The 23,237-nt window shown below is 52.2% G+C and overlaps 1 protein-coding gene and 3 long non-coding RNA genes across 5 annotated transcripts in view; 1 reads left to right on the top strand and 3 right to left on the bottom strand.

Annotated features, from left to right (window-relative positions):
* Nucleotides 1-1,942: 1,942 nt before the first annotated feature.
* On the bottom strand, nucleotides 1,943-8,622 carry LOC129628745 (uncharacterized). 2 transcript variants are annotated; one of them, XR_008702891.1, is made up of 2 exons: nucleotides 8,438-8,622; nucleotides 1,943-2,692 (listed from the first exon to the last, which is right to left on the bottom strand). It is a non-coding gene; the product is annotated as an uncharacterized LOC129628745 (long non-coding RNA). The 2 variants fall into 2 exon arrangements; XR_008702892.1 differs by lacking the exon at nucleotides 8,438-8,622 and adding an exon at nucleotides 7,279-8,428.
* A 17-nt stretch (nucleotides 8,623-8,639) lies between these two features.
* The window catches only part of DSCAML1 (DS cell adhesion molecule like 1), a 369,146-nt gene continuing 354,548 nt past the window's right edge, over nucleotides 8,640-23,237 (top strand). The window contains exon 1 of the mRNA XM_055548208.1: nucleotides 8,640-9,142. Coding sequence (XP_055404183.1) covers nucleotides 8,920-9,142 — 223 coding nt within the window. The 5' untranslated portion in view covers nucleotides 8,640-8,919. The remainder of the gene's footprint in view (nucleotides 9,143-23,237) is intronic.
* Nucleotides 11,428-12,337, bottom strand: LOC129628744 (uncharacterized). The gene is made up of 2 exons (XR_008702890.1): nucleotides 11,854-12,337; nucleotides 11,428-11,617 (listed from the first exon to the last, which is right to left on the bottom strand). It is a non-coding gene; the product is annotated as an uncharacterized LOC129628744 (long non-coding RNA).
* Nucleotides 14,821-17,116, bottom strand: LOC129628746 (uncharacterized). The gene is made up of 3 exons (XR_008702893.1): nucleotides 16,976-17,116; nucleotides 16,140-16,355; nucleotides 14,821-15,612 (listed from the first exon to the last, which is right to left on the bottom strand). It is a non-coding gene; the product is annotated as an uncharacterized LOC129628746 (long non-coding RNA).

Below are 23,237 nucleotides of genomic sequence, written 5' to 3'. Positions count from 1 at the left end.
CGTGTCCAACTCCGTGAGACCCCATAGACAGCAGCCCACCAGGCTCCCTCGTCCCTGGGATTCTCCAGGCAAGAACACTGGAGTGGGTTGCCATTTCCTTCTCCAATGCATGAAAGTGAAAAGTGAAAGTAAAGTTGCTCAGTCGTGTCCGACTCTTAGTGACCCCATGGACTGCAGCCTACCAGGCTCCTCCATCCATGGGATTTTCCAGGCAAGAGTACTGGAGTGGGGTGCCATTGCCTTCTCTGCCAATACCTATCTAGGGAGTGTCAATTTCTGTCCTCAAAACTGCTCCAACCTCATCTGGAGTATTGGGGCCATTCGGCTTTTAAGGGAGATGCAGGGATAGTTAGGGGCTTCCCAGCTGATGCTAGTGGTAAATAATCTGCCTACAGTGCAGGAGGCCCAGGAACTGTGGGTTCCATCCCTAGGTCAGAAAGATCCTCTGGAGGAGGGCATGGCAACCTACTCCAATATTCTGGCCTGGAGAATCCCATGGACACAGGAGCCTGGAGGGCTACAGTCCATGGGGTCACAGAGAGTCAGACATGACTGAAACGACTTAGCTCGCATGCAAGGATAGTTAGGGAGTTGGGGATGGACATGCACACACTGCTATATTTAAAGTAGATAACCAGTAAGGACCTACTATAGAGCACAGGGAACTCTGCTAAATGTTACATGGCAGCCTGGAGGGGAGGAGCTTGGGGGAGAATGGATACATGCATATGCATGGCAGAGGACCTCTGCTGTCCACCTGAAACTATCACAACACAGTTTGTTAATTGGCTAGACCCCAATACAAAATAAAAAGTTTTTTTTAAAAAAGGAGATGTTTTGAAAGTTGAATATGTGCAAAGGGGAAGACCAGGAGAGGCAAAGATCTGGAAATTATGCTGGAACAGGAGAGATGGACAGAACTGTGATATTTAGTCTGGCAAAAGAAAGGCTCGGGGCAAGGAGGGTGCTGTGGAGGCTCTTCTCAAATATTTGCAAAACTGTCATCTGGCCGATCCTTTGAACTCCAGAGGGCTAAGGCAGAGCGGGCCCCATAAAGAAAAGAGTGAGTGTGTGATCACAGAGGGTAAGGTTAGGATGAACTTCTGTGTGGGTAGGGAGCCCCTCGTTCTGGAAGAATTTAACCAGACTGTCAGCACCTGTCTGGTGGTGTAGAGAGAGCACGTGGGTGCGAAGTGGGGCTGCTCAGGGGGGTTCTCAGGCACCGCTGGGCCCCTCGCTGAGTCTACGGCTGTTGGGCTGGTACCCTCCACCCTTCTCACCGTTTCCACAATGTTGCCGTTTCCCCTGGCAACCCCAAACAGCATTTTACCCACCGCTACAGCACTCCAGCTCTGTGACTTTGCCCACCAGCACATGGACTTTCTGTGCTCAGCGAGGCTGGAGGGGCTTCCTGGTGTCTTCTATGACCCTTGGGCTTTGAGGGACACCTCAGTCCTCCATGCTGGTCGCCCTATCCCAGGGATGGGAGGGGCATTGTCCCCCAGAGAGGGTGCAGAGGGGACTCTAAGTGGCCTTCTTCCCCTGAGATCCTCCGGTCTGAGAATGAAGTGGCCAGATTTCCTAGGAAGAGGGCTTTGAGCATCTAAGTCAGGGCTAGTTCCACGGCTGGGACCTTGACCTTCCCTGTAGAGTGGAGGAGAATCTCTTCAGGGGCTGTGGCCTTTCAAAGTATCCTCTGTGTGTGTAGCACTGGACAAACACATAAATTACATGGTGTGTGACATCTCTGAGGCAAGGGACTGTGATGGGAATCCAGTCCTGGATTCCTGTGCCAGAATCCAGAAAACTTGCTTCTTGGCTCATCTCAGCCTCCACGGTGTGACCCACCCCCTAGGATGGACTCAGGCTCTGTAGGACCTGAAGCTTAGACCATTCGGAGGGCCCTCCTTCGGGAAAACAATACACAGCTATGAATACAAAATGAGGGACAAACATGATTATTTAGGATGCTAAAAAGAAAATTGCTGCAAATTACAAATTCTGAAACAACTGACAAATACCACAGACCTCACACAATCTGGGCAAATCACAGTATTTGTGTGAACTCACTACCTGACACACCTCTAAATGCCTTAAAAACATTTTTCTTACACAATTTTTCTGCTCACAATTTCACCAACCAGCTCCTGGCTCCATACATTTCTGACCTGGTTTCTCTTCCATGACACACATCTCTAGTACAGACGTCTTAGGCCATATCATGCTGTGATTCGACTTGGGCCCTACAACTTTGTGTCACAAAGCCAAGTAAGTTGGTGCAATGGGTGGTCGTATTCCTACAGCCATTCCCTATGCTGGGATGGCTGCAAAAAAACATACCTCACCAATCCCAAATCTAATGAGTGAGGTATAGATTCATCTCTCACTTGCTTTGGGGGATCCTGAGTCAGAGCCCCAAATGCACACCAGAACCCATCATGCACACCAGAGTGGAAAAGAGCAGAAGCCATAATTGATTGCAGATCAACTGTAGTATTCCACCAAATTACCAATACCATCTGACTATGTGAACTCATTGCTGAGACCCTGTGGAACTCTGGGACATCAGTTGTATTAGATTCATGGTAGCTCTGCCTCTGGGCACATCACAAGCCTCTCGGAGTTCCCGTTTCTTCATCTGTGAAGTGAACAAGACCTTTCTGGCCTCATCTGGTCTGTTATGGACAAGGATCTGAAATAAAAGAAAATGTGAAGCCTTTGTGATCCCCAAAGTCCCACGCGATGATGAACATGAGAAAGACCACGGTGAGGCTGGCTACACGGGGATCTGCTGAGACCTGGCTTTAGGGTCAGAGTTCCTGAATCTCTGGTGCTCACCTGTCCAGGCCAGAAACTTTCATCTGATAAGGGGAAAGCTTTAAGGCTTTGATTCCAGTTAAAGGACACACTGCTGGAAGGCATGACCCGTGAAGTTGTAATTGGGTATTTGCAGCCCTGTAAGAATGAGCTTGTCTGGTCATGAAATTAGCATCGAGTTCCTCCTAGTGCAAGGAAGCATCAGGCTCTGCAGGTACAAACCAAACAGGTTTGGAGCCTAGTATTTGGAAGAGGAGACAAGTCAAATGTGTACATAGGTAGTAGCCACAATGCGGGAGGAAGGGGTAAGAGCCACAGGCCAAGGAGATGTCTGGGGCAAGCAGAGTCCAGAGAAGGTCCCTGCAGAGGTGAAAAAACTGGTCTGTGCTGGCTGGGGAAAGCTGGGGGTGCCTGACCAGGCCTTGCTGCTAAGGGAGGCTCACACAGGTGGAGAAGGGGCACCGGGTACCTGAGGAAGAAGGAGTGGAAAATGTTGCACTCAGGCTTTCCAGAGAGAAAATGTTCACGTACAGTTTGATGAGCACATTTGTGAGTGCCTTGTGGGTTAGCAGAACTGTAGAATGACCTGGGAAGCTAGCAAAGTGAGCTCCCACTCATGGAATTTTCCTGTTTTTCTTTCTCACTTTGTTTGGATTCCTCCTACCTTCCCCTGCCCCCACCCCTCGAGAGAGAGCTTCAGCTGCACAGAATTTGGGCTTCATGGAACCTCTCCGGGTTCACTTCCTAGCCAGTTTCAGAGTGGGGAGCAGAGATAGGACTATGGTGAAGAGGCTGCAGTTATTGAGGGGGTTTCTGCACCCCCTGACCAACCCTCCTGAGACAGTGGCCTGTACAAGGTCTGTGGGCCCACAGAGGTGCCATCTGTGGGGGAGGAGCCTCAAAGATTGGGGCCCTTTGTTCAGAGAGCTTAGGATCATGATACTAGAATCCAAGATGTGGAGAGGGTAAGTGACAAAATGTACCTAGACAGCCTCAGCATTAAGCATACAGAACTTCGGTTTAAGAAATGCCCAGGTAATTTAATGACAGTACAATGGCACCCCACTCCAGTACTCTTGCCTGGAAAATCTCATGGACGGAGAAGCCTGGTGGGCTGCAGTCCATGGGGTTGCTAAGAGTTGGACAAGACTGAGCGACTTCACTTTCACTTTTCACTTTCACGCATTGGAGAAGGAAATGGCGACCCACTCCAGTGTTCTTGCCTGGAGAATCCCAGGGACGGGGGAGCCTGGCGGGCTGCCATCTATGGGGTTGCACAGAGTCAGACACGACTGAAGCGACTTAGCAGCAGCAGCACTGCCTTTTTATATAGGCATCATAGTGACTTCACTTTCACTTTTCACTTTCATGCATTAGAGAAAGAAATGGCAACCCACTCCAGTGTTTTTGCCTGGAGAATCCCAGGGACGGGGGAGCCTGTTAGGAGGCCGTCTATGGGGTCGCACAGAGTCGGACACGACTGAAGTGACTTAGCAGCTGCAGCAGCAGCATAGTCTATGAATTGCAATGATTCACCTTTCTCAAGACCCTGATGCTGGGAAAGATTGAGGGCAAAAAGAGAAGGGGGAGACAGAGGATGAGATGGTTGGATGGCATCATCGAGTCAATGACATGAATTCGAGCAAACTCTGGGAGATGGTGAAGGACGGGGAAGCCTGGTGTTCATGGGGTTGCAAGGAGTTGGACAGACTTAGCAACTGCACAGTAATAACAAGCTTGTCTCAAGAAGACAGAAGTATTCTAGATACACGTGCATGCATTTGCAGCAAAAATGGTTTCCTTTGTGCGGTTTACTTCTGAGTATCTGTGTGAAAATACATATTTCTGTCTCTGCCTACATTAGAGAACATTCAGAGGTGAAGAAACTGAAGCCCCAGAAAGATAATGACTTGTCCAAGATCACAGCTGACTTACAGTGGCAAAAATAAGACTAGAACCCAGAACTCTTCATATAACATTAAAATCAATTACAGATTGGAGAAAAAAGAAAAAAAAAAAGCCAAGGAAATCCTTATTTTTTTCTCCTCCAACCAATGAATAAGTACTAAGAAGGTCAATCCTGAATTAGCTATATAACCCCAAATGTCAAGTTTGTACCACTGACCTGGTTCAGTATTGATTCCTTTTATGAAAACCATGATCATACTGAGTTGTTAAAGAATTTCAGAGCACATAGGAAGGCTCTACTAAAATAATTATATGTCTTTGTTTTTGAAGAAAAGTATCCAAAATATATAAGCTGTTGTTTGAGTTAAACAATAAAAACATCTGTGGTTTCTCACGATGGCTCTAGCCCTAATATAACATGGCAAAATAATACCCCCCAAAATATCCATGATTAGCCTGAATTGGAAAGGGTTCACCTCCCAGCGTCTTCATATAGCCGCTTCAACTGGCATTGGTAAAACACACACACACACCAGCTACTTCATCACCCACCATTCTAATGCAATAAAACATTGAAAATTAATCACTGGGTTTAAATGAATGGTGTGTCTCTACTGGCAATGAATCCCACAAATTAGGGCATATGTATAGGTGTCAATGCAGGATTTTTGGACTGTATTCAAACTGCATCTGAGCACAGGTGTGCCTGTCATTAAGTGTTTGTTTACCTGTACACATGGATGTTTGCCTGGGCAACTGTGTTTTTTCTCACGTCGGTGAGCATACATTTCTGTGGGGGTGTGAGGGCTCCTTTCCAAGTTGGGACTCTAAAGGAATTGTCCCTCCTATCAAAATTAAAAAAGAGTCCCTCCAAAATGTCAGCTGTGGGAGGAAAGCATCGGGGTTTGGCGTGGGCGGAGGTGAAGCACGCATCCCACTGTCTTTCCTGTCGCTTTTCCCTGGGGGTTCCCTTGCTGGGATTCTTGCTGACTCTGCCAGGCTACTCCCCACCTCCATCTCCTGTTAAGAGGGGACTTCGGAACATCGCGGAGCCAGACTGTCACTTTCAAGGATGTTTTCCTAAATACTAAGGAGGGACAAAACCTAGGAAATGGAAAATACGAAAAGCAGGAGGACTGTCTATTTTCAGGTCCTTTCCTTGAGGACGATCACGCCTTGCTTTTCAGCCTCAAGTGCATCTTCCTTCCGTGTTTCTGTGGCCGCTTCCTGGATTCCCAACGCCTGAACTCTGGCCTCGCTGCCATATGGACCGCAGAATGTCATCCCAATATCCTCTCCCATCCAGCTCTTCCCTCCCCTTCCCCGCACAGGTCAAGGTCCTCTGAGCAAAGCCAATAACATTAGTGATAGACATATTTACTGTGCTTGCTACAGGCCAGCCACCAGGCCTGTCTTATTTAATCCTCACAATAGCTCTCTGAGGCGGATGCTGTGGCTGTCCCCATGTTACAGGTGAGGGAACAGGGGCTTAGTGCCCATGAATTCCCCAAAGGTGTACAGCTAGTGAGGGCAGAGTTGGGCTGAGATCTTAGCTCTGGCTTCAAAACCACTCTCTTAACCATCACATTATATATAGAGAGAGCTTCCTTGTGCTAGAGCAAGTCTGCCCTCCTCACCTGCCCAGCCCCGCTCCCCATATCCTCGCAGCCTCTTCAGGAGACAGTCAGCAAATGACTTCACCCTTCAGGTCACACCTGACTCTCTCCACAGGGTGCTGTGGTCCCTGAAAGGCCCTCAGGTGTAACCTGCATAAAAGGGACACTCAGGTTAGAGGAGGTACTTCAGGTAAATGGAGAGAAGGGAGTCCCCCTCTCTCTTTCCAGCATGTGGGGCCTGAGCAGCTGTGCTGACACCCCCAGGCCCCATTCAGAGTCCGCCCCTCCTGACAGACAGCAGCCCCTTTCATCCTATCTGACTTAGCAGTTTATTTTAGGCACGGCCTGACCAGGTGCTCTGGGTCAATAGGCTTAGTTTTAAATAACTGGATTCCTGTCGGCAACAGTCTCCTTCAGAAGGGGAGGAACAGGGCAGACGAACGAGCCCAGCAGGCTGGCAGTGCTGAGGGACGCTCTCTGCCAGCAGACTGGAGATGGCTGGGCTCTGTGGCTGCCTGCCTGACCCCTGGCAGGTCCCCTGCTTCCTCCCAGCAGACTGGAGATGGCTGGGCCCTGTGGCTGCCTGCCTGACCCCCGCAGGTCCCCCGCTTCCTCGCTCCAGGTCTCGGCTTCCTCGCCTGTCAAGCGGAGGGCGGGCTGTGTCACCTCAAACACCTGTTGCATTCTGCCCCTCGTCTCTGATCTATACCTGTGTGCGTGTTCAGTCACTCAGTTGTGTCCGACTCTTTGTGACCTCATGGACTATAGCCTGCCATCCTCTTCTGTCCATGGGATTCTCCATACAAGAATACTGGAGTGGGCTGCCATTTCCTCCTCCAGGGGATCTTCCCAACCCAGGAATGGAACCTGTGTCTCTTGGGTCTCCTGCATTGGCAGGCAGATTCTTTACCATTAGCACCATCTGGGAAGCCCGTACTTGTGTTTCCAGAGGGCAAAACACCTAGAGAAAAAGTATCTTCTGTGGAGTGGTGACTTGGTGTCAAGGAGTAGGGCCACCAGGGGAGGCAGCCCCGTGCAGAGCAAGCGCTTCTGCCCCAGAATCAGGAGACCTGGGTTCCGGTCTTGCTTGCGATACAAACTGGGTGACCTTGAACAAGCCAAGCCTCATTTTTCTCACCTGTTTTAAAAGGGAGTGATAAAGCTTCAAAGAATATTGTGAGGACGGCTCGGAGCAATCGCAGGTGAGGGCCCTTTAAACTCTGAAAGCGCTATAGGACAAAAGTAAATGCACCTGGCAGTTCCTCAAAAAGTTAAAAATAGAATCACCATAGGATCCAGAAATTACCACTCCCCAAAGAGTTGAAAGCAGACTCTCAAAGAGATACTTGTACGGCTATGTTCAAGGCAGCATTGTCCATAATCGCCAAAGGGTGGGGGCAACACAAGCGTCCACTGACAAATGAATAGACAAAGTGCGGTCTATATATACTATGGAATATTATTCAGCTATGAAAAGGAACACAATTCTGACACGTTACAACATGGATGAAACTTAAAGACATTATGCTAAGTGAAAGAAGATACAAAGTTGTACGATTCCACTCATGTGCAAATTCATAGAGATGGAAAAGTAGATTCGTGCTCACCAGGAGCTGGGGAATACAGAGTTATCGTTCAATGGGTACCTTTCTGTCTGGATGGTGAAAAGTTCTGGAAATGAATAGTGGTGACGGTGGTACAACACTGCAAATGTACTCAATGCCACGTAGAAAGAAAATGGTAACTTTTATATCATGTAGATGTTAACGTATTTTAAAAAGTAAATGCCTTGGGCCCCAGTGCCTAACCCACTGCCTGGCACACAGCATGTACTCAACATTCATTTTGTAACTGAGCGGATACCCTCACTCAAGCCCTAGTCAATTCCATGCCAACTTTAGGCAGATTGCTCTAAGGAATAAACCAGTTTCTGCATAGTGACAAAGCTGTGGGGCAGCGGAGATAGAGGAAGATAAAGGAGGAAGATACAGGAGATGCAGCTGACATGAAAACTATTCATTACAAATAATGTCTGAGTAATCACAATGTGCGTGGTGGGAGGAAAATTCCCAGAGTGCTGGGGTGTCTGGGCTCACCTGGGGCTTCCCACGAGGCAGGCTTGCAGAGGGAACTAGGGGTTGGGAGGGCATGCAGGTTTCAGCTCTGAGATGGACAGTCACCCGGGGCGGCACCAAAGGGTCTTCGTCTGGCTTTTACTCCGAGAATCAGGCTCCGCCACCCAGGTGGTAAACTGAGTCGGAAGGAAGCACGAAGCCGTGGCCCCAGGTGACCGGGCCGGGGAGACCCGGGGCGCCCGTGGCCCGGGCAGGGCGGGCTCTTAGCACACGTATGGCACACGCCTGTGCGCGACCGCAGGCTGGGAGCCGGTGGGTGGCAGGGACCCCTCGCCTCTCAGACGGCGAACCCTGGTCCGGGTCGTGGGGTCCGGGCCCTCGCCCCTGTGCCTGGGCTTGTGGGGCTGGGTGAGGGGGCGTCTGGGCTCGGGGCTCGCGCGGCGCTCCCCAGCCCGGGTGCCGCGGGGGGGCGGGGAGAGCGGCCGCCTAGCCCAGCCCCGCGGATGACAGGAGCGAGGGAGCCGAGGAGGGAGGAGCCGCCGCCGCCGAGCGCTGGGCTGAGGAGCGGAGAGAGCGGGGCGCGGAGTGCGGGCGGCTGGGAGCGCGCTGAGCGGGGGAGAGGCGCTGCCGCACGGCCGGCCACAGGACCACCTCCCCGGAGAATAGGGCCTCTTTATGGCATGTGGCTGGTAACTTTCCTCCTGCTCCTGGACTCTTTACACAAAGGTGAGACCCGCGCGGGCTTCAGGGCGGCGGAGGCGGCGGGGCCGGGGTGCGCGAGGCTGGCGGCGAGGCGGGGTGCCCGGGGGTGGGTGGCTGGGTGGGAGGCCTCCAGATACTCGGGGCTGGGGGACGCATCCCGGCCCCGGGTGGGTGGCACCGGGGGCGGGGCAGGCATCCGGAGAGCGGCCAGGTGAGAGTCCGCCCTGGACCGCTCGGCCAGCCGCCCGCGCCTGCCGTTATGGGGGCGCGCCCGGCGGGGTGATGGTGAGAGAGCCCCTCAGCTCCCCGCTCCTTGCTGGGCCGCTGTTCTGCCCGGACCCCTCCCCCAGCCCCTTGCCCGCCGCCTGCGGCTGGGTGGCGCTGGGACCCCGGTGTGCCCTCCGAGTCGAGGGGTCCTCCGGCTGTGACTGTTCACCTGGAAGTCCTGGTGGAACGGGGCCGCGGCTTACTTCCCCTCTGCCGCCGGGTGCCCCTCCGCCGCCCCAGACCCCCTGCATCGCACCGCATGGCGCTTATCCTTGCCCTGCCTGGATGCAGGGCGAGGAGAGCTAGGGGTCCCGAGACTTGGGGTCCCTCGGATACCAAGTTTCTTCTCCAAACCTAGAGGTCGCCTTCTCCCAGCCCCATCTCACCCCCCACCCCTGCCCCAGGGCACTAGCCTCGGCTTCTTCGCTAAGCCACCTGGCCACCTCGGGCAGCGCGCCCCAAGGTGCGAGATTCTACGCTTCGGCGCCTGGTCAGCCGACCTGGGACAAGTCTTGGGTTGGGGGTGGTGGCGTGTCGCTTTCCCCGGAGAGAAGACGTTGCTAGGGGTGGGTCCAGGTGTCCGGCATGTCCAGACCTGCTGCTGGGGCTCTGCGCACCTGATCCTCGAGGCGGCCTGGGTTGGGGGTTGGAAGTGGTCACACATCTTCGACCAGAGTCACCTGGGCACCAAGTCGGCATCAGGCCGTCCCCGGCGCTCGGACTTCGCAGGCGTTCGCAGAGGACGTGCCCCCAGGCGCGCGGATGGCGGGAGAGGAGGCGGCCGAACTCCGCGCCCTTGCGCGGCGGAGCACACACGCTCGCTCTTCGGAGCTCAGCTTTACCTGTTCAGCCCTCCAACTTTTCTCCTTCGCGCCCTGGGGGACAGCCTCTCCCCCACTTTGCCCAGGCGGCTGCGATGGCCCAGTTGCAACTCTTGACCCCTAGGCGATGGGGGAAGGGCAATCCAGTCCAGGGTTGGCGCTCCCGGAGGGGTCTCTAGTCCTTCATTGCCCGCGCCCCAGGGGTCTGGAGTCTGCAACCTGCGGGAACTGAGTGCAATATCTTGTGGCTTTGGGGGAGAAAGGTGACCCTTATCTTATTTGTAAATACCGCCGGGTCAAAGCCAGATTGAAGGCCGAGATGGTGCTGAGGTTTGCCTGGAGACCGGGGTGCGGGGCGAGGGGCGGCCTCTGAACCGTGGACAAAGTAGTTCAGTTTCTCTGACCCAGTGGGGTCCACGGGGTGACACACCAAGGCTGGTCTAGATTGATTAACCCCTTGCCCCCTGCACAGCACCCTCTCACATCACCTCAATGGAGCCAGAAGCCCGCCTGTAGTTCAACCGCGTCCCCGCCTCTCCCCCCCCACCCCCCAGTCTCCCTCTCCCCAGGCTCTTCCTGCCTCCCTCCGCCCCCGCAGGCTGGCTCGGCTCGCAGCTTTAATTACATTAATATTAAAAATACATAAGGTGAAGAGCAGCAGCTTTCTCTCTCTAGGTCTCTCTCCATCCGCCACCCCTTGCGTTTTGTCAGACGAGAAAGCATAGGCCGGAGCCGCTACCACACTGTTGCCCAGCTCGGTCCACACACGCCCCCAGGCCCCCGCCGCTCCTGGAGACCTCTTCCCGCGTAGCCCATCCCCGAAGTCCAGGCCCCTTAGCGAATACCTGACGGGCTCTCCCTTCCCCCCTTCAGAAGGCGGGCATTAATAAATGAAGCCCAAGCTATTTGATAGGGAACGGGCAGATGGGGGTGGCGGTGGAGAAAGGCCCAGGAGGCGGCAGGACAGCCCGAGGGGCAAAATCTTTTCCCAGCGGAGAAGGAAGTCGCTCTGGCCTTGGGCCTGTGGGAGGCTGGAGGTGCCAGGTGAGGCGACACCTAAGTGGCCTTTGGATCTGCAGAGCCCCGGGTGCCCCTGCCATTCAGAGGCTCCAGCGTCTGTGTTGGGCGCCAGGGCGACTTGCCAGACAGGCCTTTCTTTTCCTTCGTGCCTTAATTGGATCTTAGGTGCCAGGCTGGTCCCGGGGGCTTGTTCTGCTTGGGGTGGCAAGGTGGTGGGGGTGGCGGAGGCGGCTGGGGGAGATGTTGAGGAGGCGAGAGCAACGAAGATGGGGTTTGGTGTATTTTTCTCTCCCGTTGCCAGTCACCCCCGCGGCACCAAGGAAAATGTAAATGTGAATGTTCGAGCCTGTTACAGAAAACAATATCCTCTTGCAATAATTTGTACGTCCATCTGTGAGGAGCGGGAGGAGGCAGGGAGAGAGAGAGGAGAAAACAAGATGAGCTGAAGCGTCCTCTGGATGGAATTAAGCAGTTATTGAATGTGTTTTAAGCTTCTGTTATTTCCATTCCTCTTGAAATACCTTTATTTTATTTTATTTTTTGATGAAGCCTGAGCTTCAGACTGATTCCCCAGAACTAAAGTGGGAAGGTGTTTTAATAATCGGTTATCAAGTCTCCAATAACTACCTTATTATTGCCAAACGCATCCAGGTTTGGGCAGCCAGATGAACCCCAGTGAGGCGCTCTCTGTTGTTCCATCCAGCGTGCCAGCATCTGTGTTGCCTGCATTTGCATTTTTACTGTGCAAAAGAACAAGCTTCCCCGGCACTAAAATTCCTGTTTTCTAAAAGCCAAAATAATGGGTTGCATTGATTTTTTCATTTCCCACCCCAACCTCTTGGATGGGGACTCATGGTTTCTCTCTCTTGAGAAGACCAAATTAAAAGGCTTCGTCAAACCATTAAGAAAAATCTCTAACACTCTGTTCAGAGTCTAATTAAAGGCGGGAGGGGGGGCGCTCAGCGAGTGTGTTTTTAAAATCTCGACCTGGCAAACACAACTTCGGGGAAGCAGGTGAAGGACCCATGGGCATTGGGGAGAGGGTAGGTAGGCAGAGAAGCCCTGGGTGCCTGCATAACATAGGGGGAGAATGGGGTTGTCATGATGCCTGACAAACCTTTCAGATGTTTCGTATTTCTGGGCATCAAAGTCAGCTGCCTTGAATGTATTTCTGCAGCAGACTGGGGAGCTCAATTAGAAACAAAAAGCAAGTAAGCAGTTGACCCAAAGGCAGAGCTTAAGTTGAGCAGATCCCAGGAGACTGGCTGAAGAGGCTTATTTTTCTCATATTGAGGAATGAAGAGGAGGTGGGCAAGCAAATGGCGGCAGGGGTGGGGGTTGGCCCAGCGATGCTTTGCTAAAGAAGCAAGCCCATCCCCACCAACAGGCTGACTAGGAGTGTCCGGACACAGGATAACTCTGTGGGCTTTTAACAGAGGGGTGCAGACTTCGTGGCCCCCTTACCTTCTCCTGGTCTTTGGAGATTCCATCCTTGTAACTTGCTTGGTCCCCTGCTCAGCCTGATGAAGGATGATTTTATTTATGGATGAGTTGAAGGGAGGGTGGATGTTCAGAGAGCTTTCTTTTCTTTTCTTTCTTTTTTTTTTTTTTTCAGGGGAATGGGTACCAGGCTGGGAGAGACTCTCCCCTCCCACGTGATCCTGGAGGAGGTGTTTCTTGGGGGCACTGGAAGCAGTCAAGAAGAAAAGCCCCCTGCTTCCAAAGTGCTTTCTCAGCCCCTAGCTCAGTAGATTCTAGCCAGCACCCAGGTGCCTGAATGGGGTGAGCCACAGGCAGCAGATGTGGCAGGGTGCCAGGGACCCAAGGGCAAGCCCTGGATTTGCATGTGATTTGCATACAGATTTGCATGCTCACCTAGCCAGGCCAGGAGCCTCGGGTAGCATCTTGATAGCGTCTTGATCTCGGCCTCAGTAGAAGCCAGGCAGTGACTTCTTTCCTTGGGTGGAGTGGGAGTGGGGCAAGAGTGGGAGAAGGAGGGTGTTTTCAGGGGTGCTTCTTTCTTCCAAGTTTTAGCCCCCCAGAGGTTTAGCACTGAGTCCTCCTCCTGGCAAGGCAGACCCTCGAGCTTGCAACGGGGATGGAATGTGTGACAGTGGCAGAGATGCCTGAAGGCGGATCAGACTTGGGGTGTGGGTTGTCCCACCTGTGCTGCAGAAAGGAGAGAGGGGTACACCAGCCATGGGAATCCAGCGCCAACATTCACCTTCTGGTGTGTGCACCCTCAGGATGGAGGCAGCTTAGGGCTGTGGTCAGTAGGTGGAGAAGCCGCAGCTGATGGGAAGGGACTATCAAGTGAGACAAAATGCCCTTTCACCCTCTTGGTTTGTCAGTATCCAGTCTGGGAGGGTGTTGTGGCCTCTGAGAGGAAGAGGCCCCAGCCTCCTCTTCTCCCTTCGTTAAGGTGCCTTCTGTCACATGCAGTGGTGGGAGTGGGGGGCACTGGAAGGCAGGCGCTGTGGTCAGAGGACTGATGAATAAAGAGATGGGAGTAATGCTTGAAGAGCCAACAGTTTGTGGCAGCTAACTGTGCTCCTTCCCAGAGAGCCAGCTGGGATGTCTGAGGTAGGGAGGCAGCCTCGAGAATGATTCTGTCTGCACTTCCAGGGCCCCGGGCAAATCCCACCCTGGCAAGTGCAGCTCCAAGGCCTCCCAGAGTGCTTTTCTGCACATCTAATGATCTGGGAGGGGCTTCCCCGGTGGCTCAGTGGTAAAGAATGTGCCTGCCATTGCAAGAGATGTGGGTTCGATTCCTGGGTTGGGAAATCAGGAAGATCCCCTGGAGGAGGAAATGGCAACCCACTCCAGTATTCTTGCCTGGAGAATCCCATAGACAGAGGAGCCTGGCAGGCTGCAGTCGTGGGGTTGCAAAGAGTCAGACGCTGGCAGTGATCTGGGAGGGCTCTGGTCCCACAGACATTTCTGAAGAAGGTGGGGGTGGAGCCCTAAGGTGTGGGGTGGAGCCTCAGGGGATGGCTAGAGGGAGAGAAGGCCAGTGGGCAGAGCTTCAAGCTCCCATCCCTCAATTCTTCCAACCAGAGCATTTTGTATATTAGAATTGTAAAGAAAAATGAGATTGCAACTCGATGGTGTAGTGGATATTCTGAGTCAAGGCAAACACTTCATTCACATCCTTGTTCTGCCCTTAATAGGGGACATTGGGCCTCTGAGCCTCACTTTCTCCAGCTCTGAAATGGGATTAAAGGAGATGATGTATACAGCATAGCTGGAATATAACTGATTCTCAGTAAAGCTTAGATCTCTTCTATTTTTCTGCACTACTCTCACCCCCACCCCACCACTGCTGCTATTTAGCCACTAAGTCGAGTCTGACTGTTCTGTAGCCCGCCAGGCTCCTCTGTCCATGAGATTTCCCAGCTAAGAATACTGGAGTGGGTTGCCATTTCCTTCTCCAGGGGATCTGGGGATCTTTCCCACCCAGGGATTCAAACCCACATCTCCTGCTTGATTATTAGGTTCTGTCAGTTGTACTAATGAGCCACAGTTTTGGCCAAACCAACTGACTTAGACTTTGTAGCAGTAAGAAGACTGAGTGGTGGCCAGGGCAGGGAACATCACAGCTTCCTTCTCCCATCTATCAGTTGGGTAGCTGGCAGGATCCATCCTCAGCCAGGTAGCTGGGGCCATGCAGGCACCTGGGTTTCCCTGGGAGCAGGGTGTCCAGCACACTCCCATTCCCCAGCCACAACTGGTGGCAGCTGTGGAAAGGGTGAGGGCCCAGGTGGGCTCCAGATCTGGACTTGAGGGTGAGGCAAAGGCCAGTCTCATACTTGCCTGAGGAAGGTTGGGGTTGGCTGGTAAATCTCGACTGTGATTGGACAGAGTAAGAACAAGCCTGGATTTAATGCCATAAACCTGTGTAAATGTGCTGCTCAGGGTGAGCCCCCGCCCCCCACACACCTTGTAGCTGGATGGATTTCACTGTTTTTCAGGTAGTTTCATGTATAGAGGACACACCTGACAGCCTTAGATGTTGGGGATCCCCAGACCACTCCTTTCTCCATCACCCAGACAGTCGCAGGGAAGTAGCCAATGGCCCAGAGGTCACGTGCTGCTCATGGCAGGTTGTGCCCTGGGTTCCGTGGGTGGGGGGTGGGGCTGTGGCACAGCCGGTGTGCCCTGTTTAACAGATGTTTGTCCCGCGCTACTTTAGCGCGAATAGCATTAGCCTTGGGCACCACCCCTGCCATTCAGCTGCTCTCCCCTCATCCATTCAGCCACCTCCCGCTCCACTTCCCCATGCCCTTGCTCTCCTTGATGCTTGTGTTGACGGTTTCCAAGGTCACCATCTTCATTAAGAACAGTTATTCAAAGGCTGGTTGCATCTCCGTTAAACTCTGTGTGTGTCTGTGAAGAAGCATTATTCATAGAATAATGAATAACCTAGAAAACTAAGATCAGCCTAATTTAGGCACGTTACATAGTTCATGTGCCTCTACTTCCTAATCTGTAAAATGGGCAAAATAATCTCGGTCCTGATCATTGCCCCGGAGTTGGTTGGTATTGCCTGGGCACAAGAAGGATGAAAGCCATACAATTGTAGAGCGTGTGACAATGCCCTGTAAGCTGACGAGGGCCACATATAAACACACACGTGTGAAAAACCACAGCAGACCAGTTTTAGCCTTATAAATGCTCTGCCGAAACGTGAGGTATAATTACTGTCATCTCATCATACAGGAACAGCGAAGGTCTCACAGCTGTGTGTGGCTGTCTCCCCCTTCCTGGGCGCCCCACATATGGAGAATTTTCTAGCCTTTTCATCAGTGTGGGGAACAGCCAATGAGACCCAGCAGGGCTGGCAACTATCTTCATGGAGCAGTCTTGGCAGATTCCCTGTGGCCCCAGTGCCCGGGGGTGTGGAAGGAGCTTACCTCTCCTCCATCCCTAGGTGCTTAGACGTCTGTTTACTCCGTAGTCCTCTGGACGTTCCCTTGAGGGTATTTTCCCTGCTGGGAATCCACACTTTTGTATCTGTGTGTGTGGGAAGGAGAGTAGGCACAGGGTCCCATCTTGTGTGACCTTGTTTGAGGTCACGGCAATTACTGGAATCCAGGCCCTGAGCTGACTCATTGGAAAAGACTCCGGTGCTTGTCGGGATGGGGAACACATGTGTACCTGTGGCGGATTCATTTTGATATTTGGCAAATCTAATACAGTTATGTAAAGTTTAAAAATAAAATAAAATTAAAAAAAAAAAAAAAAAAAAGACTCCGGTGCTGGGAAAGATTGAAGGCAGGAGGAGAAAGGGGTGACAGAGGATGAGATGGTTGGATGGCATCACTGACTCAATGGACATGAGTGTGAGCAGACTCTGGGAGATGGACTGGGCCTGGTGTGCTGCAGTCCATGGGGCCGCGAAGCATCGGATACGACTGAGCGACTGAACAGCAACAGGCCCTGAGAACCCAGCTGAGTCAGGGCCATGGTCACCTTGTATCTGGTATCTGGAGTGGCCTCCCAGAGCCGTGGGTGAGGAGAAGGACAGGGGACCTGCCTTGAAGGTGTGACTGCCATGGGTTCAAGTCTTCCAGGTTGGAAGTCACGTTCAGGGACACTGAATTCATCCCCCTCATCAGCTGCCTGATCCCCTCTGTGCTTTCCCCCCAGCGGTATTCCTCCTCTGCTCCAGCATTTCCAGTCACAGGAAACTCCTTCCTTTCAAGGCACCCCATTCCCCGCCAGATATCTCTGAGTATACAGAGCTCACCCTTGTGATCAGCCAGTTCTGTCTTGGTCCTGACCTCCTACTCGCTGACTCTTGCTCCTACCTTTTAGGTGGGATGGATCCCACCTACCACATAGAGGCGGGATCTATGGATCCTCTTCTACTTGGGCACACTGACCACTAGTACGCAGATGTCCTGCCCACCTGAGCCCTCTCTAGGCAGCCGACCAGCAGCCCTGGCCGCTCTAACGCTCGCTCCTGTGCTGTGACTTCCTTTCTCCATGATGCCCTCCATGCCTGGGTTGCTGGAGCAGCCAGAACTGCAAGATCGGTGGAGACAGGGCTTGGGTCCCATCCAGGACTCTGGCCAGTGTATCTGGGAGTGTATGACTCTCTAGGCCTCACTCTCCCCATCTGTAAATGGAGGAGATTGAACAAATAATCTCTTAAGTCCCTCCAGCATGAACAATCTAAATCTAGGAATCTCTGGGGACAACTGTGCTGTCTGAGCTGACTCCTGGGAAAGACCTTTCTGGCCATAAGGGGCCTTCTTTTGACAGGCCCTGTCTAGGAGGGGCTGGAAGATTAGAGTCTATTTGACTGTCAGCTGTTGCTCATAACTCCTCCTGGAGTTCCATATGGAGCTGATGGTGAGGGGCCTTGTAGGTTGAAGGATCTTTACTGGATCTCAGAGCTTTCTGATTGCTGGTTATAGGACCTATGTTTGTGCTAAGAATCCTAAGGGGGAAAGAAAAAACCCCATGTTTCTGATGGACAGAGGTGGCCACTTGGGCCTTGGGGCATTGCTTCTCATTGGGGTGATACTGCTTTCTTAGGGCTGTTTGGAAGTTGGGGGAGATACTTTGGGGTTGTTATAGTGACGAGGTAGGGAGTATATAGTGGGGGGTGGGGAGGGATGATTAGGGATGAAATGTCTGATGCCTGGGTGGCCCCAAATAATTCAGAATTGTCATCCCCCAAATGGCTCTCATTCATCAGAAAACCCCCATGTAAGGATGATCACATCTTGGAGACATTCTGCGAGTAGAATGAAGTGCTCCCGTTGAGAAACGCAGCTGGTGTAAGGTAGTTTGAAATGCCGCTCTGCCAGCCCCGGCTGTGTTACTGAGGAAATTACTTGATCTCTCGAAGACCCTGTTGTCTCAGCTGTAAAATGGGGTCTTGGGCAGTAGCCCCATTAGAGGGTGCTTGTAGTGCCATAATGCAAGGAAGGGCCTTCTCACAGCGCCTGGCACACAATAAATGCTAAAAAAAAAAAAAAAAGCAATGGTGACCATGATGATGGTGAGGATAGAGATGAAGCAGGTATGCCAGGTTTGGGGACAGAGGGTATGGGGCTTGGTCCCAGCTGCACCATCCTGTCCCAGAAAAGTATCAGTGCTCGGATGCTGTCTGGGGAGACTGGCCCTTCTCTGCCTCAGGGTCTAAGCTCGGGTTGTCTCCAAGGTGTGAATACAGCATGGGGGGTTTTCTGATGGTGGGCTGGACCTTGTCTCTCTGGTCCTTACCTGAGCTTTGGATAGACATGGTGGTTGAGCTGGGGCCCCACTGGTTGGTCCTCTCTGAGATCTGTTTTTCCAACTATGGAACAAGAACAGAGTGAAGACAAATGATACATCTCTTTTATGAAAACCTTTGTGTGGAGCTGCAGCGGAGTAATCAACCTTGCAAATTAATCCAAGAAACCTCACAGGGCCACATCTGCATTAAAACAGCTCTGTGTGAGGCCGGGGGAGCTGCGGTAGATGTGGGTATGGCAATGGCCTGTCTGTCGATCACACCGTTATTTTATTAACTTGATCGCCAAATTAAGGAAATTAATGCAGGGCTATGATCCTGTCAACCAAGCCCAGGAGAACGGCCTGTTGTTGGGAGAGTGGGTAGAAATCCAGTATGGCAGGTCTATGGAGCATTATTGTGAGTGTAGACAGAGGACCACCTGCCTCAGAAATGGAGTTCCCTGGCCCTTTAACAGACCGCGGTGGATCTGGTATCTAAGGATGCGCATGTGTAACAAGCTCTCCAGGTGGTTCTGACACATAATAATGTTGGAGATACTGTCTGAAGTTGTCATCATCATTGTTGGTGAGAGGTAAGTATTTGCTGAGGAATATTTATTCCACAAATACTTCCTGTCTGCTCACTCTCATGATAATACAACAGCAATGAACACTTAGGTGGTTACCTATACCACTTACATATTAACTCATCTAATTCTAACAACCCCTGAAGTAGATATGGTCACCCCCATTTTATAGATGAGAAAACCAAGGTGCAGAGAGAGGTGAGGTCATCTTGCCTGGGGCTACATTGCTTGTCAGGGGGAAGAGCAAAGGGCATCAGAGTCTGGGTGTTTAACCTCTGTGCTACTCGCCTAGTGCTGTGCTCGGCCCAGGGGACAGAGTGGTAAGCAAGACAGCTCACAGTCCTGCAGGGAAGCCCTGCCCACTCCTCCTCTCCCTGCTCCTGTCCAGCCCCACTGCCTGTGCCCAGGTCTGGATACCCCTTGGGGGTTCTTGTCCGTCTCTTGGGGTGGGGGGTGGCAGGTGGCAGGGGCCCCAGAATCAGCAGATGCTCCTGGATGAAATATGTAGTGAAAGAGAAGGGTAAATATTGTAAAGGAAGAGAAAAAAAATAATGACTCACTTCTCCCAGTGGAGGTGGTAGGGCATTAATATGTGAGTCCCCTCGGGTTGTCATTTACGATGATTGGAGATGATGACATGGGGACCATTCAGTGTGCACCTGGGAGAAGCCTCAGCTGGCCAGACACCTCCATCCCAAGTCAGGCAGGTGGGGTGGGGGCCCCTGGGTGTCGACTGTGCGCGTGTTGAGTTTCCTTCACCAAGCTAATCCCAATGGCCAGACAGCACAGGGCAGGCGGACGAGTTGATACGATGGATATTTAGGTTTCAGGGGTGACCCTGGGGCAGCCCAAATGCCTGGGGGCGATTTCTGGTTTAAAAATATTGCTGTGCTATTTCTACACTTCTAATCTCCCAGCCATTTGGAGCCTGTTTTATGAAACGCGGCATCGGGGTGGTGCTCAATGTTAACCGGCGGAGAAGATTAAATGGGTTTAAGTCTGGGCGTCTGTCACATCACAACCAAGCCCATAACTTCCATTTTCTATTAAAAATCCATTTCCCCCTTTGACCAGAAGAAGCTTTGCTGTTGATCTGATCTCTCTCTCTTTATTTATGAAGTGTTTCCCCCTCCTCTCATTCTCTCTGTAAATCTGCCTGGTTCTGTCTGCAGAGGAAAGAAAGAGCCGGGGGAGATGGCTGAGATTTAAGGGGAAAGTCGGAGTTTCCTGTCCAAGGATTTGCTTTCCAAATTAGGACCGGCTTCCAGAGGAGAAATGAAAGAGAGAATTCTCATAAGGCCTCAAACCTTGAACTCTTCAGCGTCATGTTGGAAAAAGTCTCAGGCTTGGGAGCCAGGCAGACCTTGACTGAGGGTTGGCTTGGTGGCCTGCTGGCTCTACCATCTTTTTCCTCACTTGTAGGATGAGACTTGGGTTTCCCAGGTGGCTCAGTGGTAAAGAACCCGCCTGCCAGCGCAGGTGATGGGGATTCGATCCCTGGGTCAGGAAGAGCCCCTGGAGGAGGAAATGGAAGCCTGCTCCAGGATTCTTGCCTGGGAAATCCCATGGACAGAGCAGCCTGGCAGGTTCCAGACTGGAGTTGCAGAGAGTTGGGCACGACTAAGTGACCGTGTGCACATGGGATGAGATCCCCAGGGCCCACCTTGTACCTCTGCGTGGGGATTCCGTGAGAGAATGCCCCTGAAGCAAACAGTAGGCACTCAGTCAGTGTTAGTCTCCTTTCTTTTGAGAGCTCTGTCCCATCAGCCAGAGGGAGCCTTTGGGGGAGTAGGTGTACAGCCAAAATGAAATTAGAGAAAGGCTCTGAACCCTTCTGCAGACTCTGCCCTGGGCAGTGGGTTAACCCTTTTCCTGCTCCTGTCTCCTCTGCAGGCTTTTGAATGGTGGTGGGGGGGGGGGGAGGGGGAGGGAACGTTCTCTGGAGTTTGATGCTTTTCACCACACCTAGGGTCCTGTTGAGCACATGGCTGGTGCTGGGTAAAGACCTCCTGAAGGAGTAAGTGTCTCCTGGCCCCGAGTCAGGAAGGACCTGGGAGAGGAGATTGTTGGAGGGTGCAGGAGTCACCCACAAATGCAGAGCTGCAGAGGGGAGCTGGGCCCCAGCCACCCTTTGCTGTATTTTTCATCTCCCTGGTCTTCTCGGAGAATCTCTGGGACTCGAAGCTAATAACAATCCCATCCCTCCTAGTCCTGCATCCTCATTATGTGGAACCATTACTTTCACGTTCTGTCTCACCTGGAGGACAGGTAAGATGGTACAGTCCTCCCCCTTTTGTGAATGAGGACATTGGAGGGTCAGAAAGGCTAAATGGTTTACCTGAGGTCACACAGCACTTCAGCATTGAGCCCCAGGAGTGAAGACTTGTCCCAGGTCTCAGACTATTGTCCCATACTTCTGTGCTCCCCAGAGCTGGCTGGGGCTCTGTCACTGCTCTGAAGATTCAAACAGGAGCCTGAGAAGGAGGGAAGGCCACCACCATCAAATCCTCTCCAGACTCTGTGAGGTGGGGTCAAGGCCCCAGGCCCTCGCTACTCCCCTTCCCATGGATGGTGACTGAGTGTGCTTGTTGCTCCTGGGGCTGCTCACTGTCCCCTGTGCCCGCCACCATCTGGGCACGTGGTGGAGACTTGAGGGAGTTAGTGCCTCAGTTTCCCCTTTATAGATTTGCTTACTCCTTTCTCTTGGCAGATGGGGTGAGGCTGAATTAATGTTTGTTTAAGGGCTTCTGCATTCTGGGCTGACAGGTGCCTTGTGATGGTAAAATATGAACCCGACGTAAGTGCAAAATGCTATTGTTTTACACCTGAGGGTGATGCTTCATAATGGCAATGCACTGTCAGAGCCGTAAGCAGAAATGAATGGTTTGTCTAATCCTCCCCAGCTCCCCCAGACTCGGAAGACAGCGGCTCACATCCCAGGGTGGGAGAAATATGAGGCTACTCACCTTTTGCTATCAATCTGCTGTTTCTTCAGCCCTGACAGGTGGCTGGACAATCCCAGTCCATTCATCAATTACATCCACCCATTTGTAGTTCCTGAGAACCCCACGTCCTTGGCTCTGGCAGGATCCAAGGCCCAGAGGGCAGGAAGGCTGTTGCTATTGTGGCTGACGGTCCTTCCAGAAGCCTGGAGCCAAGGGAAGCCTGGGCCAGGGGTTGTCTCTGCAGGCAGGGGTGAGGAGACTAGGAATGTGTATTTAGGGTAGGTTTGGGAGGGAAGAAAGGATGGGGAGGGATACCCAACCTGGAAAACCAGATTCTGTGCCTTGATTCCTCTTGTCTTCAGCATGTTTCATACGATAGAGCAGTTTCATTCCCAGGCTCTGAAGTCAGGCAAAGTTGGGTCCCAGCCCACCTCCAACACTTACACTCTGGCTTACATTGTGTGAGTTACTTAACTTCTTGGAGTCTTAATTTCCTTATCTGTGCAATGGGAATATTTCCCAGGTGGCACAGTGGTAAAGAATCCACCTGCCAATGCAGGAGATGCAGGTTTGACCCCTGGGTGGGGAGGATCCCCTGGAGAAGGGAAGGGCAACCCCCTCCAGTATTCTTGCCTGGGAAATCCCATGGACAGAGGAGACTGGCAGACTACAGTCCATGTGGTCACCAAGAGTCGGACATGACTTAGCAACTAAACGACAGCAATGGGAATTACAACATCGCCTAGAGAGTCATGAGGTTAAGTGAGAGCACCCAGCCTGGCCCGCAGTTAGTGAAATCCATGGTTGCTAGTATTATTGCAGTTGGTCTTATCACTGAGGGCTGCATCATACAGATCCTTAAATATTTTCTTACCCGGCCCCTTAAATCAGACAGTTCCTGAGTTCCTCTCTGTCAGAGATCTTTCTCAGCTTCCTAAGTCCATTTGTCAGGCATAATGTAGAGTCTTTCTGTTTCTTGATGGATTTTGGCTTCCAAAATCCATAAAGCTGCCATGGTGAGTGTGTCTGATTAACTAGGTTGTCTCAGGAAGTACCCAGAACCCCAGACTGATGTTCCTGTTCCCACAGGCTGAGTGTTGTCTGAAGTGTTGAGTCTGACAGGGGCCCCTCTCCCAGGATGTGTGTGCGTGTATGCACACAGGTGTGCAGATGTATAAATCTTGCTCGTGGTCAGCTGAATAGGGAAGTTGGTGGCCAGGTGGTTTTTTTTTTTTTTTTCCAGAACGGTATA

The sequence above is a fragment of the Bubalus kerabau genome, chromosome 15 (genome assembly GCF_029407905.1).
Source record: "Bubalus kerabau isolate K-KA32 ecotype Philippines breed swamp buffalo chromosome 15, PCC_UOA_SB_1v2, whole genome shotgun sequence".
In the NCBI taxonomy this organism is placed as follows: Eukaryota; Metazoa; Chordata; class Mammalia; order Artiodactyla; family Bovidae; genus Bubalus; species Bubalus kerabau.
Note: the sequence above shows the minus strand (reverse complement) of the source record. Positions and strands in the feature narration are given on the sequence as shown.